Source organism: Cottoperca gobio, unplaced genomic scaffold (genome assembly GCF_900634415.1).
Source record: "Cottoperca gobio unplaced genomic scaffold, fCotGob3.1 fCotGob3_315arrow_ctg1, whole genome shotgun sequence".
Classification (NCBI taxonomy): domain Eukaryota; kingdom Metazoa; phylum Chordata; class Actinopteri; order Perciformes; family Bovichtidae; genus Cottoperca; species Cottoperca gobio.
The window spans coordinates 198,396-218,444 of NW_021166923.1; the positions used below are offsets into that span (position 1 = coordinate 198,396).

At 43.6% G+C, this 20,049-nt stretch overlaps 1 protein-coding gene across 1 annotated transcript in view; it reads left to right on the top strand.

Moving 5' to 3' along the window:
* Positions 1-20,049, top strand: part of ttn.2 (titin, tandem duplicate 2) — a 282,695-nt gene that overhangs the window by 160,074 nt on the left and 102,572 nt on the right. The window contains 27 exon segments of the mRNA XM_029427369.1: positions 3,450-3,508; positions 3,510-3,582; positions 3,585-3,749; positions 4,351-4,507; positions 5,274-5,416; positions 6,129-6,247; positions 6,384-6,561; positions 6,693-6,977; positions 7,056-7,349; positions 7,806-8,105; positions 8,282-8,590; positions 8,675-8,901; positions 9,012-9,326; positions 9,890-10,004; positions 10,175-10,483; positions 10,592-10,773; positions 10,968-11,097; positions 11,206-11,357; positions 11,550-11,697; positions 11,786-12,006; positions 12,491-12,587; positions 12,918-13,214; positions 13,616-13,915; positions 14,584-14,898; positions 15,218-15,441; positions 16,255-16,405; positions 16,482-16,763. Of these exon segments, the coding sequence (XP_029283229.1) occupies positions 3,450-3,508; positions 3,510-3,582; positions 3,585-3,749; positions 4,351-4,507; positions 5,274-5,416; positions 6,129-6,247; positions 6,384-6,561; positions 6,693-6,977; positions 7,056-7,349; positions 7,806-8,105; positions 8,282-8,590; positions 8,675-8,901; positions 9,012-9,326; positions 9,890-10,004; positions 10,175-10,483; positions 10,592-10,773; positions 10,968-11,097; positions 11,206-11,357; positions 11,550-11,697; positions 11,786-12,006; positions 12,491-12,587; positions 12,918-13,214; positions 13,616-13,915; positions 14,584-14,898; positions 15,218-15,441; positions 16,255-16,405; positions 16,482-16,763 (5,547 nt within the window).

A 20,049-nucleotide genomic window follows, 5' to 3' on the forward strand; every position in this document is an offset into this window, starting at 1 on the left:
AAATACAAATAAAAGTACAATAAGTGAAGAAATGTGTGAATAGAGCTGTGTTACTATTAAATTATAATTAAATATAGAATGATATATATATATATATATATATATAGATATATATATATATATATATATATATATATATATATATATATATATATATATATAGTATATATAATATATATATATCACTATATTATATATATATATATATATATATACATATATATAGTATATTACATATAATGTATATATATCTACCTATATATACTATATATATATATCATAGTAGTATAGTATAGTATATATTATATATTACTTCTATATAGATATATATATAATGTCGTATATATTATATGTGTATATATATATATATATATATATATATACAGCTTTTACACTCCCCTGACTGTCCGCAGACACTCCGGGGCCCATCCGGTGAACTTACCGGTTTGAGGAGGTGAGGAAGAGAGCTCGGTGGTTGGGTAAGTGGGATCCTCCGCTGGACCGACGGCGGCAAGTTGAGATCCTCAACTACACTACACCGCTGAGAAGAAGGACAACTCAAGCTGGAGAGCGGCTGGAGCTGCGTCACCCTCCACGCTGAAGAGGCTGCCGCTAACCTGTGGGCCAAACTCATCGAGAAGAAGGAGTACATCTTCAGGGTCGTGGCCGAGAACAAGTTCGGCGCCGGGCCACACTGCATGTCCAAACCGCTCATCGCCAAGAACCCCTTCGGTATTATTTCATATGTCTATATTAATATTACTGATATTACTTTATCCTGTTAGTGCTTTGACAGCGATCCTTAAAAGTCTTGAAAATCTTCAATTAAAAATAATGTTATTTATTTATTTATTAAGTTGCTCTTTAATTTAATTCACAAGTGGCATAAAAAAAGTCTTACAATCTAAGTGAAGCTGTAGGAACCCTGAGCTGAGATATTTATGTTGTTGCTTTAGTTTATAAGTTTTAACATAAATAAAACAAACCCTTATGGAGCATTTATTTATATTATATTTATTATATGATATTTAATCAGATGTAATTACCTTTTTAAGTCAGTTTACATACTGTATATGTTTAATGCTAAAATAAAAGCTTTTTACATTAGTTATCCTTCTTTTTGTTCTTACACTTTGTCAGCTTCTTTAAGATTTAATTGTTGTTAGTTTACTAAAAATAATTAACCTGTAATAAAACTTATAATAAGTGTGAGATATGTCACTGCTTTCTAAACAAATCAAGAAGGAGTCAGAATAAAACATTATTTAAAGCACCAAGTGAACTCCAAGACAAACATGAAGAGTCTCACGCTTTCTTTCCTCCGTCCTCCCAGAACCTCCCGAGGCTCCTGAGAAGCCGGAGATCGAGGACATCACGGCCAACAGCATGCTGGTCACCTGGATCGAGCCCAACGACAACGCAGCCCCATCCTGGGCTACTGGTGGAGCGCCGCGAGATCAACAGCCTCGCACTGGGCGCGAGTCAACAGGTGAGGAAGCCGTGAAGGTTTCTGTTGCACAGACAGATCAGTTTTCTTTGGGCTTTTTATGCCTTTAATGATAAAGAGTGAAGTGTAGACTGTGGAACGACTCAGCCTTTGTACATGGGTCGCCCGCTAATGGGTGAGCTACCGGGGCGCCAGATCAGTTTAACTTCACACACACGTCATGGTGGAAGTTCTTCAGTGTGAGGGAAGACGACATGAAGCCAAAATTAACCGTCAAGGAAATGATATTAAAGGGACATTCTGCTGATTTTCAACCAGCTGTCATGCGTGCTGTGTGCAGATGAGCCGAGCAGCGGAAACCAGAATGCGCTTCATACGAGCCGCAGAGCAACGATATGAAGCCGGATGTAAAACATTTGGAACAGCTGTGTTATTACATTTTCAGTTGGATTTTTATCCGTCCGTTACCTGGAGCTCTTTTTTATTCTGAGCTGTGTTTGAGTGAACGTGAGAGAAGGTCCTTAAACCTTTAGAGAACATGTAAGTTATTCAATAGTTAATGTTTTATCATGAACATACAAATGAGGTTCAGTTTTTAATGAAAAAAAAGTTATGAAAATGTTTGCTGTCAATCATAGTTCTTCATAGAATCTGAATCTGCAAAGAAGATGTCAACGTGTCCATCTATACTTGTTCTATCTGAGGCTAAGACTCGTACAAAAGTGGACTTTGACTGACGTTTGTTGAAATATGAAAACACGTTGATACCATACTTCTGGTTTTCTGAACGCTCCCTTCTGTGCTTCAGGAACATAGTCGCCGACATGGAGCTGAATGTGGAAGGTCTCCATTATTGCACTATAATAAATATAATTATTGAACTAGAATAAATGTAATAACACTACTTGCGTTCTCTCTCAGACGCGCCGAAGGTCTGCCTGAGCGGCAGCCTGCAGTCCGGCCTCAGTGTGAAGCGAGGCTGTGAGATCTGTCTGGACGCCAACATCTCTGGCTCGCCGTACCCTCAAATCACCTGGTACTGGAACAACCAGGTGATCCGGCCCGAGGCGCTCCGCAAGAGGGCCGAGAAACCCCTGAAGAAGAAGGTGGAGAAAGAAGGAGGTGAAGAAAGAGGAGGTAGAGGCCGAGAAGAAGGAGGAGAAGAAGGAAGGAGAGGAGGTGAAGGAGGAGAAGAAGGAGGAGAAGGAGGAGGAGAAGAAGGAGGAGAAGAAGGAAGGAGAGGAGGTGAAGGAGGAGACGAAGGAGGAGGCAGCGGAGCCGGAGGTGGAGGAGACCGACTACCCGACGAATAAACGAGCGTCTGGCCATCGACAACAAACACAGAGGCGTGTCCTCCGTCGCCATCAAGGACTCGTTCCGCGCCGACCATGGCGTCTACATGGTGAAGGTGGAGAACGACCACGGCATCGCCTCGGCAACCTGCGAGGTCAACGTGCTCGGTGAGAATCATTTTTAATTTTATTTTTACTTTTAATACTGAAATACTTTTCAGTTCAATACAAAACAACTTTACTGACATAAAAATACAAATAAAAGTACAATAAGTGAAGAAATGGTGGAATAGAGCTGTGTTGGACTATTAAATTATAAGTAATATAGAATGATAGAGAGAGATAGAGAGATAGAGAGAGAGATATATAGACTAGAGAGAGATAGATAGAGAGAGAGAGAGAGAGAGAGAGATATAGAGATATAGATAGATATAAGATAGAATATATAGATATATATAAGATATATATATATAGATAGACACAGAGATATATAGATAAGCGAGATATATAATATAGATAGATATATATATTATAGAATATATATATATATATATATATATATATACATAATAAATGTATATATATCTATATATTATATGTATATATATATATATATTATATATGTGTATATAATATATATGTGTATATATCTATATATATTATATATATTATTATATATACAGCTTTTACACTCTCCCTGACTGTCGCAGACACTCCGGGGCCTCCGGTGAACTTCCGGTTTGAGGAGGTGAGAAGAGCTCGGTGGTGTTAAGTGGGATCCTCCGCTGGACGACGGCGGCAGTGAGATCCTCAACTACACGCTGGAGAAGAAGGACAACTCCAAGCGGAGATCGGCTGGAGCTGCGTCACCTCCACGCTGAGAGGCTGCCGCTACCTGGTGCCCAAACTCATCGAGAAGAAGGAGTACATCTTCAGGGTCGTGGCCGAGAACAAGTTCGGCGCCGGGCCGCACTGCATGTCCAAACCGCTCATCGCCAAGAACCCCTTCGGTATTATTTCATATGTCTATATTAATATTATGATATTACTTTATCCTGTTAGTGCTTTGACAGCGATCCTTAAAAGTCTTGAAAATCTTCAATTAAAAATAATGTTATTTATTTATTTATTAAGTTGCTCTTTAATTTAATTCACAAGTGGCATAAAAAAAGTCTTACAATCTAAGTGAAGCTGTAGGAACCCTGAGCTGAGATATTTATGTTGTTGCTTTAGTTTATAAGTTTTAACATAAATAAAACAAACCCTTATGGAGCATTTATTTTATATTATATTTATTATATGATATTTAATCAGATGTAATTACCTTTTTAAGTCAGTTTACATACTGTATATGTTTAATGCTAAAATAAAAGCTTTTTACATTAGTTATCCTTCTTTTTGTTCTTACACTTTGTCAGCTTCTTTAAGATTTAATTGTTGTTAGTTTACTAAAAATAATTAACCTGTAATAAAACTTATAATAAGTGTGAGATATGTCACTGCTTTCTAAACAAATCAAGAAGGAGTCAGAATAAAACATTATTTAAAGCACCAAGTGAACTCCAAGACAAACATGAAGAGTCTCACGCTTTCTTTCCTCCGTCCTCCCAGAACCTCCCGAGGCTCCTGAGAAGCCGGAGATCGAGGACATCACGGCCAACAGCATGCTGGTCACCTGGATCGAGCCCAACGACAACGGCAGCCCCATCCTGGGCTACTGGGTGGAGCGCCGCGAGATCAACAGCTCGCACTGGGCGCGAGTCAACAGGTGAGGAAGCCGTGAAGGTTTCTGTTGCACAGACAGATCAGTTTTCTTTGGGCTTTTTATGCCTTTAATGATAAAGAGTGAAGTGTAGACTGTGGAACGACTCAGCCTTTGTACATGGGTCGCCCGCTAATGGGTGAGCTACCGGGGCGCCAGATCAGTTTAACTTCACACACACGTCATGGTGGAAGTTCTTCAGTGTGAGGGAAGACGACATGAAGCCAAAATTAACCGTCAAGGAAATGATATTAAAGGGACATTCTGCTGATTTTCAACCAGCTGTCATGCGTGCTGTGTGCAGATGAGCCGAGCAGCGGAAACCAGAATGCGCTTCATACGAGCCGCAGAGCAACGATATGAAGCCGGATGTAAAACATTTGGAACAGCTGTGTTATTACATTTTCAGTTGGATTTTTATCCGTCCGTTACCTGGAGCTCTTTTTTATTCTGAGCTGTGTTTGAGTGAACGTGAGAGAAGGTCCTTAAACCTTTAGAGAACATGTAAGTTATTCAATAGTTAATGTTTTATCATGAACATACAAATGAGGTTCAGTTTTTAATGAAAAAAAAGTTATGAAAATGTTTGCTGTCAATCATAGTTCTTCATAGAATCTGAATCTGCAAAGAAGATGTCAACGTGTCCATCTATACTTGTTCTATCTGAGGCTAAGACTCGTACAAAAATGGACTTTGACTGACGTTTGTTGAAATATGAAAACACGTTGATACCATACTTCTGGTTTTCTGAACGCTCCCTTCTGTGCTTCAGGAACATAGTCGCCGACATGGAGCTGAATGTGGAAGGTCTCCTGGAGGGGCTGACTTACATCTTCAGGGTGGCGGCTGAAAACCAGGCCGGCCCCGGAAAGTTCAGCCTGCCCTCCGAACCCAAGACGGCCCAGGCTCCGATCTGTACGTAAACTGTCCTAAACCTTGTGTTCAGTACGACTGATCAGCGTTTCTGTATCTGTCAGAGTGGAGTAAAATCACTGCTCATCTCTGTGTAGTCGCACTTTTGTCGTTGGAATAATTAAATAGTTTGAAATACCAAAACAACTGCTAATCCAAAAACTAGAATCATGAAGAAGCGTTATAAGAATCATTAACATGCAGAGTTGGGGGGAAACAGAATAAATGGAATAAACGTTACATAATAGGATACAAAGTCTGTTAGTAACAGAAACAAAGACGGAATCAGATTACCGATACATTTAGTAAAAGTGGGGGTTATTTGCAGGATTACAATTTTAAAATAAAGAACCACATAAACTTCACGACTTTTGTAGTTTCCAGATCATCAAGATTATTTATCTTGTCTCGAGGCGTCCCAGCGTGAAAAGACGGTTTGTAGGAAATTAACAAACTGCTTAAAATTTCTGCCCCAGAAACAATACAGGAGAAACTGTTTATTTAATTTAATAAGTTTGGTCAATGCTGCTGATAAGGATTGGAGTCCTTTAATTATGACAGAATATTAACTTGCTCTGAATCTTTTCTGCCTTACATAAAAAAAAAAATGATTTTCTCTTCTAATTTTTAAAGTAACCCTCCCAACTCTGTGAAGTAGATACTGTTGTAAATATAATCTCAGAGGTAACATCTGTGTTTATTTGTGACACTCTAGTACCTCCTGGACCTCCAATTGCCCGTGTGGTGCTGACCACTGACCACTCCATCGACGTGGAGTGGGACCCACCTAAGGACAACGGCGGAGGAGAGATCCTGGGATACCACGTGGATAAGGTCAGAGCTTTTTCAGCTTTACTCATATTTGTTTTCAGCTCCCTGCCTCGCTGCAGCTGCAGGTTCATATTTGTCAAATCAGACTTACTCACCTCAAGACCTTTAACTAATATTTATTTGTTCTGTGGTTCTTCAGGCCATGGTTGGTAGCAAGGACTGGTCCAGGTCTACAGAGCGTCCGTGGAAGTCCCGGGCCTTCACTGTCTTTGGAGTCCGTGAGGGAGCCAAGTACCAGGTCAGAGTCATCGGCTGCAACGCTGCCGGAGAGGGAACACCGGGATTCACAGAGTCCGTGTTTGTCAGGAATCCTGCAGGTCAGCTGGGAAAAGAAACAAAACAAAGCAAAAAAATTAAAAAGACTGAAACTGGGATTTCATTAGGTCAAATGTTGTGTAATTCAGTGTTGAACACTCAAAGCTTTTTATTCCTTGGTTGACCTCCACAGAGTTGCCGGTGATTGAAATGGAACTGTCCGTCAAGGCCGGCGTGATCATCAGAGCCGGAGAGACTCTCCGTGTACCTGCTACAGTCACAGGTAAACCCTACCCGTCCATCACCTGGACCAAGGATGACGGCCAACCTGACAAAGACCGCGTGGAGATCCTCACTGAGGGCAACGACAGCGTCGTTTCTATCAAGAACGTCCAGAGGAAGGACTGTGGCAAGTACCATATCTCCGCTTGCAACCCCAGCGGCACCAAGGCTGCTGCCACCAGAGTGGAGGTCATGGGTGAGTGGAAGTCCATAAAAGTTGACTGTTAACTTGCAATTAATTGAAATAAAAATGCTAATATTGTTTTATCTTCAGATGTCCCCGGACCTGTCACAGACCTGAAACCTGTTGTCGTCACCCGCAAGATGATCTTCCTGAACTGGGACGACCCAGAGGATGACGGAGGCAGCGACCTGATCGGCTTCATCGTGGAGCGGAGAGACGCCAAGATGCACACATGGAGGCAGCCCGTTGAAACTGCCTCGTCCAAGTGCGAGTGCGTTGGCATCATGGAGGGACAGGAGTACATGTTCCGCGTCATCGCCAAGAACAAGTATGGCATGGGCCCGCCCGTAGAATTGGGACCCATCACGGCTATTGATCCACAGGGTGAGTGCTTAAGTTTGTAGACCTTTAACCTTTGTCTGATGCAGACCTCTGGGAAAGTCAATCACAAACCTTAAGGACAGCCCTTTGTAGACCTTAAGAATGGTCCAATAAAAACCTTTTAGGATAGTCCTTTGTAGACCTTTAGCTCTTGCCTGATTCAAGACCTTTCGGAAGGTCCACCGCAAACCTTCAAAAAGGTCTGTTACAGACCTTAAGAATGGTCCTGCTCTTGTCTGATGCAGACAATGGGGACGTTAGAAAATCCCATTATAGACTTTAAAATGGACTGTCAAAGACCTTTAAAAAGGTCCTTTGCAAACTTTCAGAAAGAATTTGATTGATTTTGATCAGAAATGAATGCCTAAAATTCTCTCTTGTAAGCAGACCAAGACTTCAGTCGTTGGTTTAAAAGTGGATTTATACTTAAAATATATTGTTATTTTTGTGGTTCTGCAGGCCCACCATCATACCCCGAGAAGTTCCACTACACAGAGCGCACCAAGAACTCCATCACACTGACCTGGAAGCCACCTCGTAATGACGGCGGCAGCCCAGTCATCGGATACTTTGTTGAGAAGAAGAGGCAGGACCAGCAGGCCTTTGAGCTCTGCAACACAGAGATCTGCCCCAACATGACCATGACTGTGGAGGGCCTGGAAGAGGACTGGATGTATGAGTTCAGGATCAAGTGTGTCAACCTAATTGGAGAGGGCGAACCATCCATCCCATTGAATGTTGTCATCCAGGACGACGAAGGTATGACCGGATGTTATAATTGGTCTTTGAAAGCCTTAACCCTACGTTTGTATTCAAGAAAAGGTCCAAGGCAGATATTTCTCAAGATGTATTAGAATATAAATAGTATTAAACCTTTAGAGTGCGCATTTTTCTTTGTGTGCTGATTGGTTTCGTTCCCGTCCTGTCCCTCTCAGTGTCTCCTGAGGTCCACATGCTGAAGCACTTTAAGGGCGACTCCATTACCGTTAAGAAGGGCGAGCCCATTGAGATCCCCGCTGATGTCCTGGGCCTCCCCATCCCTAAGATCGAGTGGTCCAAGGATGACGTGGTGATCGAGGAGCCCACCGAGACTCTGCTGCTGGAGACAGAGGTTACCGGCAGGATGAACGCAAAGACCAAGCTGTCCATCCCAACAGCCAACAGGAGGGACCGCGGCAGCTACACTGTGTGTGCCTCCAACAACATGGGCTCGGCCAAACACACCATCTCCGTCATGGTGCTGGGTGAGTTGAAACATGCCACGGACTCAATCAGAGGCAGAAAAGTAAAATAATGTATGTACTAACTTTATTTTATTCTCCTCTCAGACCGACCCCTTCCACCCAGGAATATTTCAGTGTCCAACATCAGGGCGGAGTCTTGCCACTTACAGTGGGACGCACCACTGGATAACGGTGGCAGCGAGCTGACCAACTACATTGTTGAGAAGAAGGAAGTGGTGACTGAGGAACCCGAGCTGGAAGAAGGACAGGAAGCTCCTCCTGAACAACAGTGGGTGGAGGTTAACAGCAGCATCATCGAGAAGAAATATGGGGTATGTCCTGAAATAATAATATTAGTAATGATAATAATAATAGTGGGGTGGTCATAGGCTTTTAAAGTTCTATTTCACTCTAACGGGACCATCACTTCCCCCTCCTGCAGGTGTGGAACCTGGAGACCAACAAGTCTTACCTGTTCCGGGTCAAAGCCGAGAATCGTTACGGTAAATCTGACCCCTGTGCAACGGAGCAAGTCTTGATCACAGACCCATTCGGCCTTCCTGGCCCTCCAGAGAAACCAACCATTGCAGAGTACTCCAAGACCTCCATGGCCCTAACCTGGGAGCCTCCCAGAGACAACGGCGGCTCTATGATTATCGGCTACTGGTTGGAGAAGAGGGAGAAAGGCACTGCCTACTGGGCCAAAGTCAACAAGATGCCAGTCACAAAGAGGGGCATGAAAGGCTGGGATTACCAGGTAAGCTGCTCAGGCTTTATTTATTTTTTAAGTGTTGACAATAAATGTAAATTGTTGCCTCAGTGTTTGCAGCTCTGGATCTACTGCTTGCAGACAGTAACCTGGCAAGTGTAGGATCTGCATTTAAACCCAACTTTTTTCAACCTCCTACATACAGACATGTAGACATTTTAGGATGGCTTGCCATTGACTTTTAGAAAGGCCTGTTAGAGAGATTTAAAAATTACTTTCACAGGAAATTATCATGGTCTGTCACAGTACTTAAGGAAGGTCCGTTACAAACTTGTAAGATCCGTCTCACAGCTTTAGGATGCCTGGTCTTAGGATCCCATTGGAGTCTTTGAATTGTCCATCACAAATCTTTAGGATGGCCCTTTGTAAACCTTTAGCTCTTGTCTGATGCAGACCGTTGGGACGGTCCATTACAAACCCTTTAAATCCCATTACAGAGCTAAAAGATTGTCTGTCAAAGACCTTTATGAAGGTATTTTACAGACCTTCAGAAAGGAAGGCCTGTAGCCACAGGAGTCTGTTAAAACCCTTCATCTTTCTCCTTCTCCCAGGCGACCCGTCTGGTCGAAGGAACAGAGTACGAGTTCAGAGTTGCTGCCTGCAATTCTGCAGGAACTGGACCATTCAGCGGACCGTCCGACTCTGCCTTTGCTGTCGATCCACTCAGTGAGTAAAAAACAACATATCCTACATATCGAACTAAACTTAAATAATTTATTGAAGTTCTTTGACCAGATCAGTAAGCATGAGCTGAATGGTTCCTCTGTGTTTGGGAAGATTGATTAGATTCTCCCAAATTGGGTACTATTTTTACAAACTGCTGATCTCTACTTCAGCTCCTCCAAGCATGCCTGCTGCTCCTGAGGTGACTGATAAGACAAAACACAGTGTCACGCTGGCCTGGAAGGCACCAGAGAGGGACGGAGGAAGTCCCATCAAAGGCTACATAGTCGAGATCCAGGATGAGGGCTCATCCGGGTGGCAGAGAGTGAACGACCTCGAATCCCTCGTCCCCACCACTGAGTTTACTATGCCCAGCCTCCGTGAACTGAAACACTACCGCTTCAGGATCATCGCGGTCAACGACATTGGCGAGTCTGACCCCAGTCCCCGCACTGGCGAGGTTCTGGTTGAGGACGTCAAGCGTAAGTCCTACTTTAAAGTCTCATTGCAATAAATGGATGATCACTTTTATCATTATCCTTCATCTATGTTTGTCACTGATGTTGCAACTGATGTTTCGTACTCGACAGTTGCTCCTTCCATCTCCATCGACATCATGGTCGACGACCTTCTGTGCATCCGTGCTGGAGATCCGTTCAGGATCCCCGCTACCATTAAGGGCCGCCCTGCTCCCAAGGTAACCTGGGACTTCACCGGCAAAGCCAAGTCCCACCAGAAGAACAAACTGCACACGCTGCCTGTCGACTCCGAGGTGAGACCAGCAAGGACTTTCTCACCACATTGTCCTGCTTTTCATTACACTTTTGTCTTTGTGATTAAACAATGTGTTTATATTGTATTAAAAAGCAAGCAATGCTACCAACATGCTGTTGTTTGTTTAAAGGTCAGTTGTGTTCACGTTTTATGGGTTTAAGTCTTATTGTCAAACTGTTTTTGTGTGTTCAGGTTGAGTCCACAGACACCACATCCATTGTGACCGTACCCGTCAGTCTGAGGAGTCACTCTGGTCGCTACACCATCACCGCCAAGAACAAGTCTGGACAAAAACACGTCAACGTCAGAGTCAATGTCCTCGGTATGTCCAAGTTGTTTGTATATATAGATATAGATTCCGAGTGGCAGAGTTTCTTGACTCATTGTTTTGTTATGCTTTGAGCTCATTCTGTATTTTTTCTCCGGTCAGACGTCCCTGGACCTCCAAAGGATCTGAGGGTTACTGACATCACCCGTGCGACCATGAGGCTTATCTGGAAACTCCCCGACAATGATGGAGGAGAGAGAATTAAGAGCTACTTTATCGAGAAGAAATGTGTCACTGACAAAGCCTGGACAAAGGTAAACACTCCTCAGTCCATGTTATGCTAGTTCCTCAAGTTTCAGTTTCTACAGCTACTATTTTAGCAACCAATGTTTTCTTCCAGGTTTCTTTAATAATTCTCTACTTTAGAATAACAATAACTGGTTGAGTTTTAGAGCAAAAAGAAAACACGATTGATTAACTGATGGATGGTTTGATTTGTTTATCAGGTGAATGCTGCCTGTGCCAGCCAGGCCTACGTGGTGCCGGGGCTGCTGGAGGGTCAGGACTACCTGTTCAGGGTCCGAGCTGAGAACAGACTTGGCTTCGGCCCGTTCACCATCACCGCCGACCCTGCCCGGGCCAGAGACCCCATCTGTGAGGACACACCTGCTAATCCAACTACAGAGATACAGCTGCAATACCTAATGCTAATCCTCCTATTCATTGTCCTCCTCTCCCTCAGACCCCCCTGACCCCCCCACCAAGGTGAAGGTCAACCTGGTGACAAAGAGCACCGTCACTCTGAGCTGGGAGGCTCCCAAAAACAACGGCGGCTCTCCGGTGAAGCATTACGTCATCGAGCGTCTGAGCTGGGACACCAGCGGCAAGGAGAAGGAGACGTGGAAGCAGTGCAACAAGAGAGACGTGGAGGAGCTCAGCTTCGTGGTGGAGGACCTGAAGGAGGTCGGTCTTTGTGCTCCTTTACTGCGGCCGGCCTTCATTAATGCTCAATAACACTCATTAGTGTCAGGACATTTCTTTTTCTTTCCAGGCTGCCATTGGTTTCAGTTTATTTCTCTTAATCAACTTGATTCTAAGATAATGTGACGTAGACTGTCGGAGTCTGTAGGTGCTGTCGGACCAGAAGTTAGGGGCATCTAAGAGCGCGATTAATCTGGGTTAATATTTATGTTGCGTTATTTTTGTGATTAATTAATCGAAATTAACACGCAAACTCGACAACCCTAGTTTAAAGTTTTGGAAAAAAGACATTCAAATAAAGTTATTTAATGTCACAAACTAATTTAAGTAATTGTGCACTTAATGTTTTCCTGCTTGAGAAATCCAGATATTTTAATTTGTGTTGTCTAAAAACGTTTAATAAATGAATGATTTTGTGATGAAGATGATGAAGTTTCCACTGTTGACTGTTGTCGTTGATCTGCAGGGAGGAGAATACGAGTTCAGAGTAAAAGCTGTGAACGCCGCCGGACCCAGCCGACCCTCCGCCACCGCAGGACCCCTGGTCATCAAGGATCAGACATGTGAGTGACAGTCGCGTTAGCCAATCAGAGGACAGAGTTTTAAAGTTAAATATTTTGAGGACAAAAGCTTTTCGCTCTAAGAGTTCAGGATGTTGTATTCAAATCTCTCCTCTTGGTTAGTTTTGTTTGTTGCTGCCGGTCACTTTCTGTGTTTTAAATACGGAACAGCAACATCATCACATTCACAATATCCAAATAACACACATTACACACCGTCTCATTTTCCAAAAGCAGACAGTAACAAAACTGTGAATGACATTTTTAGCGTTGAGTATGAAGATGATGATGTCAGTGGGATCCTTTCATAAAGCCTCTGCTGTGTTTCTGCAGGCGCTCCCACCATCGAGCTGCGTGAGGCCATGGAGGGCGAGGAGGACAGTGACGTCAGCCTCGTGGCGAAGGTGAGCGGCTGTCCTTTCCCGACGCTCACCTGGCACAAAGCCAGCCTGGCCAAACCCGAGGAGAAGGCCGTCGTGCAGTACGACCAGCACATGAACAAACTGGTGACGCAGGACAAGTGCACGCTGCTCATCCAGCAGGCCAGCCGGCATGACAGCGCCCTCTACAGCCTAACGGCCACCAACAGCCTGGGCACCGCCACCAAGGACATCAAGCTCGCTGTGCTGGGTGAGAATATATATATATATATATATATATATATATATATATATATATACTATATACTATATAGTATATATTGTGCAAAATAACAGATGCAGTTAGTATTGAAACATATTATCAGTATGTATTACTGTTTCATTCATTCATAACACTAAACCTCCTGATTCAACACATCTTTAAGTTGTTTTATTTTCAGTCTCAAATATGTTACAAATAAGAAATAATAGACAGGAGCTAAATATGTATTTGTACATGTTCAGTTTTTATTATCAACATTAATAATAATGTTACCTTCTGATGTAACTAATATTTCTTTATTAATTGAAACGGTTTGACTGCTTGTTTGTTCATTCTTCATATGAATGAATATTTAAATCTAAAGCCTCCCTCCCCCCTCCTCCCTGCAGGCCCCCCCGGCCCGCCGGTCGGCCCCCTGAAGTTCACCGAGGTGTTTGCGGAGAGGATTGGCCTGGCCTGGAACGCTCCCAAAGACGACGGCGGATCCAAGATCACCAACTACGTGGTGGAGAAGCGTGAGGAGAACAGGAAGTCCTGGGTCCACATCTCCAACGACCCCAAGGAGTGTGCCTACTTGGTGACCCGGCTGACGGAAAACCACGAGTACGAGTTCAGAGTCATGGCCCAGAACAAGTTCGGAGTCGGGCCCCCGCTGGTCAGCGAGCCGGAGAAGGCCCGAAACCTGTTCAGTGAGTTCACATCCTTTATTACACCTGTGGAGCCGGAGCTTCCCTTAAAGAGCTCTGCAGGTGAAGAGTCCCATGAAAACAAGATGATGGATAAATGAGATGAGTCGCAGTGATGAATAAATCCAGCGCTCCCTCTCCTTTCACCGTCACCGCTGAGCTGCTGACGTTGAACATAGTTTACCAAAATGTTGAACATAAGTTCAGTAGTTTGTGGAGTTAATTATTTTACTTATTAGTTTTTTACATTATTCATTTATTTAAAAATAATTTTTCAGTTGAATTCAATTTAAAGTTTAAGAAAATCCGATAAAATACAACATTACATTTAAAAAACAATAAAATAAATGCATGTTAGTGAGTAATAATTTAAAATCATAATGATCTCAATATTCACCCATATAATATGATTAATCGAGCAGCTCTGCATTTATTTATGTATTTACAGAACTTCCAAAATGTTGAAATTGAATCATAGAAAAACAACAATCTTACAAACGCACAAACTAAACGCACAACTAAACAGCTCAATACAAGAATAAAGTAATAAACTTGTCTTTGACTTGTACTTGATATTTAAAGCAGAGAACATTCACAGTGAACTTGATGTTTTAGTTATAAAGTCACATGAACTTCACAAGTTATTTATATGATGTATTGACGTTTTGCAGCCGTCCCGGGTCAGTGCGAGAAGCCCACCGTGACGGACGTCTCTCTGGACTCCATGACCGTCAACTGGGACGAGCCGAAGTACGACGGCGGCTCCTCCATCACCGAATACTACGTGGAGAAGAAGGAGACGACGGGGAAGCGCTGGGTCCGCACCAACCGCGAGACCATCCGGGCGCTGCCTCTGGGCAACAACTTTGAGGTGCTGAGCGTGCAGGGAGGCTCCTTCTACCAGTTCAGGGTCATCGCTGCCAACGCCGCCGGCTGTGGTCTGCCCAGCGTGCCCTCTGACCCCGTGCTCTGCAGAGACCCCATCGGTAAGAATCCGTCTCAGAGTTACAGGAAAGACTTTATATCGAACTCTTGAACCCGGAATCTGAAGCCTGAATTGATTTAACTTTAAAGTCCTTCTATAATACTAAGAAATAATTACTCTGAAAAACGTTTCTTTATTTTCTGAGATTAAAGTGACAAATGTACGAGAAAAATACTTGAATATTCTCTTTGATTACAGTAAATAAAAAAAGAATTCCTCTTAAATTTGTGACTTTAATCCGGAAACGTTGACTTTCTTCTCTGAGTATATTCGCAGCTGTCACCAGAGACGTGAGATTAAATGTGTGTGTGTGTGTGTAGTTCCTCCCGGGCCGCCCACCCCGAAGGTGACGGACTGGACTAAGTCGTCGGTGGAGCTGGAGTGGATCCCCCCCGTGCTGGACGGAGGGTCAAAGGTCACGGGCTACATCGCCGAATTCAAGGAGGTGAACAAGGAAGAGGAGGAGAAGAAGGCACAGAGGAGGCTGCTGATGATCAGCAGCGAGGAGGAGAAGGAGCCCGAGGGAGACGACGGCTGGGAGAAGGTCAGAAACATCTCACACACACACACACACACACACACACACACACACACATAATTTTAATAGGAGAATATTTGAACATTTATAGATTTGGGGAAACGAAGATTTCATTTGAAGATTTCTTTGTTATTTTATAGTTATTCGTTTTTTGTAATTAAACCTTTTTGTGTAAAAAACATATCTGACACAAATGATTACATATATCAAATCAAAGGTATTTATATATTCCATTATCATAAATTATACATTTGTCTCTGTGTTTACAGACTGTACAGGATACGAGATAGACCCTCTGTCCTTACACCCTCTGTCCTTAGACCCTCTGTTCTTAGACCCTCTGTCCTTAGACCCTCTGTCCTTACACCCTCTGTCCTTAGACCCTCTGTCCTTAGACCCTCTGTTCTTAGACCCTCTGTCCTTACACCCTCTGTCCTTACACCCTCTGTCCTTAGACCCTCTGTCCTTAGACCCTCTGTCCTTAGACCCTCTGTTCTTAGACCCTCTGTCCTTAGACCCTCTGTCCTTAGACCCTCTGTCCTTAGACCCTCTGTCCAGGACGGACAGACGTGCAATAGATGTCGTGTGTACAGGATAAACAACATAGTACAAATACATATATGTGATAAACATGTGTGAGGGTCTTTAAGTAAAAATAACTGCCAGTCTGACAACTTTTTATATTCTAATAATAAACGTAATGATAAAAAGAGAACAAAGGTCTTTAATGAACACATCAGTGAAAGAAACGAGGATCCTCAAGATTAAAGTAGAAAAACACTTTTAAATTCTCTTTCGTTCCGTCCCTTCTCTCTGCAGGCGAAGGACACGGAGATTCGAGGCACGAAGTTTGTGGTGGCCGGGCTGAAGGAAGGCGGTCTGTACAGCTTCAGGGTCCGCGCCGTGAACGCCGCCGGCCCGGGAGATCCGGGTCTCGTGTCCGAGCTGATCGAGGTCAAAGACAGAACAAGTACGTCTCTGCTCCACCTCACGTGTGCGTCCGGTGTTTTAATAGATGTATATTAAACGTCTCCTTCCTCCCACAGTTCCCCCTGAGATGGACCTGGATGCCTCGGTGAAGGAGAAGATCGTGGTCCACGCCGGCGGCACCATCCGCATCATCGCCTACGTGTCCGGTAAACCCACCCCGCAGATCTCCTGGTGCCGGGACGACGCAGAGGTGCCCAAGGAGGCCGCGGTGGAGACGACGGGCATCTCCAACTCACTGGTGATCAAGAACTGCAGGCGGCAGCACCAGGGCATCTACACGCTGAGCGCCAAGAACGAGGGCGGGGAGAGGAAGAAGGCCGTGATCGTGGAGGTCCTGGGTGAGCAGGGGAGCGGGGGGGATATCAGAAACTCATAGAGTTACGAGATACAGCCGCATTACGGACATGTGTCACCAAACGTCACGGAGCAGAGTGGTTATTGAGAAAGGGTTGTGATGTTGTGATGACCAAAAGAAACACAAGTTTCTTTCTCGCAAACATACGATTTTATAATCTCAGAGAATCTTTTGTGTGGGGGGTTTTCTCGTAGATAATATCTATATCGATGTTTCTTCTTGTAGATTTATGATTTATACATATATATATGACTCTACTTTGTGATAATCTCAGAGAATAAATACACATTGTTTCCCCATAAATTTGGTAGTTTTTCTCGTAAATGCACCATTTTAATCCAGAGATAATCTGAGTTTTCTTAATTGTAAATTCACAACTTTAATCTTATAAATTGTGAGTATCCCGAATATTTCCTTCTTCTTTTTTTACCTACAATGTCTGTAATATAAGACGCCTGTAGTATACACATGTACAGTAGATGTACGTTGACACACATACAGTTTATGAAGACATTTCACAAACCACCTCTGAACCTCATGGTTAGCGTCTCAGAGACCACGACTTCCAGCAAACAGGAAGCAGTTTTACATTTAATGTGAGCTTTCTTAAGAACTGCGTCTGACTTCCTGTCCCCTCCGTCCTCCCTCTAGATGTCCCCGGGCCCGTCGGTCTTCCCTTCGCCGGCGAAAATCTGACAAACGACTCGTGCAAGCTGACCTGGTACTCCCCCGAGGACGACGGCGGCTCGGCCATCACCAACTACATCATTGAGAAGAGAGAGTCGGACCGCATGGGCTGGACGTCCGTGTCCTACACGGTGACGAGGAACAACGCCGTGGTGCAGGGACTCCTCGACGGCAAGGGCTACTTCTTCAGGATCGCAGCGGAGAAACATCATCGGCATGGGACCGTTCATCGAGACCGACCAGATGGTTCTCATCAAGGACCCCCATCTGTACGTCACACACACACACACACACACACACACGAGACATATAGACAAAGGTATGCAGAGAAACCTTCTTGAAAGAAAAGATTTATATGTTTAAACTGAATCTTCATTATTTACATATTAGAAAACTTTATTCTGCATAATTGTTTAAATCGATGACAATGTTTTGCTAAAACAAATTAATTTAGATTTAAATATGTTACATTTAAGTCTTTCTACAAGGAACTCCGTAGACCGAGATGTGACATGAATGAACTGAAAGTGTCCTTTAATCCGTCTCACGCGTCTCCTGCAGCCGTCCCGGAGCGTCCCGAGGACCTGATGATCACCGCCGTCACCAAGGACTCCCTCTCCGTCGTCTGGAGAGCGCCCAAGTACGACGGCGGCGCCGAGGTGACCGAGTACGTCCTCGAGTCGCGCATGCTCGGCCGGGACTACTTCGTACGAGTCGGCGGAGACACGAAGCTGATGGACAGGAAGTTCCATCTGACGGGGCTGAAGGAAGGCTCGAGCCACGAGTTCAGAGTCTCCGCCATCAACAAGGTGGGACAAGGAAAACCGTCCTTCGCCACCAAACCCGTGCAGTGCAAAGACGAGATCGGTGAGTGACGCAAAAACATTTATTCAGTTCAGGAAAAACCAGAGATTCATGTAATATCTGTTTGAATGGCCGTCTATGGGAGTGCACCTACAGTCATATAAACACTACACAAAGTAATCACACCTGGTACCTGGAGACATATTGAAGCATGGACTCAACAGCGCCACCATGTGGTCAGTTATTATGCAATTTAGCAAATAACTCACGAACCGTGAGCTGCAGCAAAACAATAATTCATCGGCCATTTTGAATTTTCCGGTAACCGCGCTCTTTACTTATTTCGGAACCTATTTCTTCTAATTTTCACCAGACTTTGTACGTAACATATTTAGACGACCGCGAACAAAACCTTTGAGTTCGACTAACAGTTTGTCTCTGATTGGTTACCAACATTTTGAGGGGGCGTGGCCCATGCGTGTGTAACGTATGATACAGTTCTACCCACAGGCGGCGCTACAGTAACATTAAAACATGATGTTTCTACAGTTCTGGTAACTTTAATAAAATGAAACTTGATATATTTAAGCACCAACAACTCCACCTTGTGGCCATTAGTGAAGCAGCATAATACTGATTACCTAATAATAATGTTATATTCAGAACTAAATTAATTTTCCTGGTTTTTCTTGTACATGTTATTTGTATAACATTCTGATCGAAGACAAACATCATCTTACCTTAAATACTTTCATTAAAATACTAAAACTAATGTAGTTGTTTGTCCGCTGTACAGTTTACAGAACTTTATTATTGTTCACATTAATCTCCAGAAGCACCAGCAGCAGATATTCTAACTGTTTTTAACCCCCCCCTCAGAACCCCCCACTCTGGACCTGGACTTCAGGGACAAGATGATGGTGAAGGTTGGAGACACGTGCACGCTGTCAGGACGCTACAGCGGCAAACCGGCCCCGGCTATCGCCTGGACGAAGAACGAGGAGGAGCTGAAGGCGGACGAGGAGATCGCTCTGCACAGCACCACGCGCCACCTCAGCCTCAACATCAGCAAGGCCAAGAGGGAGCACAGCGGCCGCTACTGCGCCAGTGTGGAGAACGCCGCCGGGACGCGCACAGGAATCTGCAACATCACCGTGGTCGGTGAGTCGGGTTTAAAATCGTCACCATGAACAACACGTCGCAGCTCCGTCACGTTAATACAACAAGTGAAGCGTGAAGATGAAAGAGGATCGGCTCTCAGAGCTGCTGTTTTGGGAGAACATTTATACTTTTTGCCGGCAGATTTATGAAGAATTAGTGATTTATTTGGGACAAAAATGACTTTTGGGCTTCAACACTTAGCAATATTTAAAAAATACTTTTTTGTAGCTGCTAAAAAAGAAATTACAACGACCTGTGTAGCGGACGGGTGATGTCATTTATGAAATCTTCTTCAAGAAGCTTCAAGAAAGTGGAAAATTAATTTCCCTGAAACTTTAGTTTAAATTTGTTCTTTTTATTTTTATTTCAAATGAAAAAAATATTTGTGTTCTATAATTATATTGTAAAATCTTAAAAGACTGATTGTGAAAAGAAAAGAAAGTAAAGGATTATTTAAAGAAAACAAAGAAGTGAAGGATATGTTAGGAAATACAAGGAGAAGTTTAGTTTATTACTTCATGTGGCAGGAACGCCGACGTGCACGGCATGCAGACAGGATGCAGTAAAACCCAAAGAGAGTTTATTAGTTTGCTGTGAAATGAACCTGTGTGATTCTC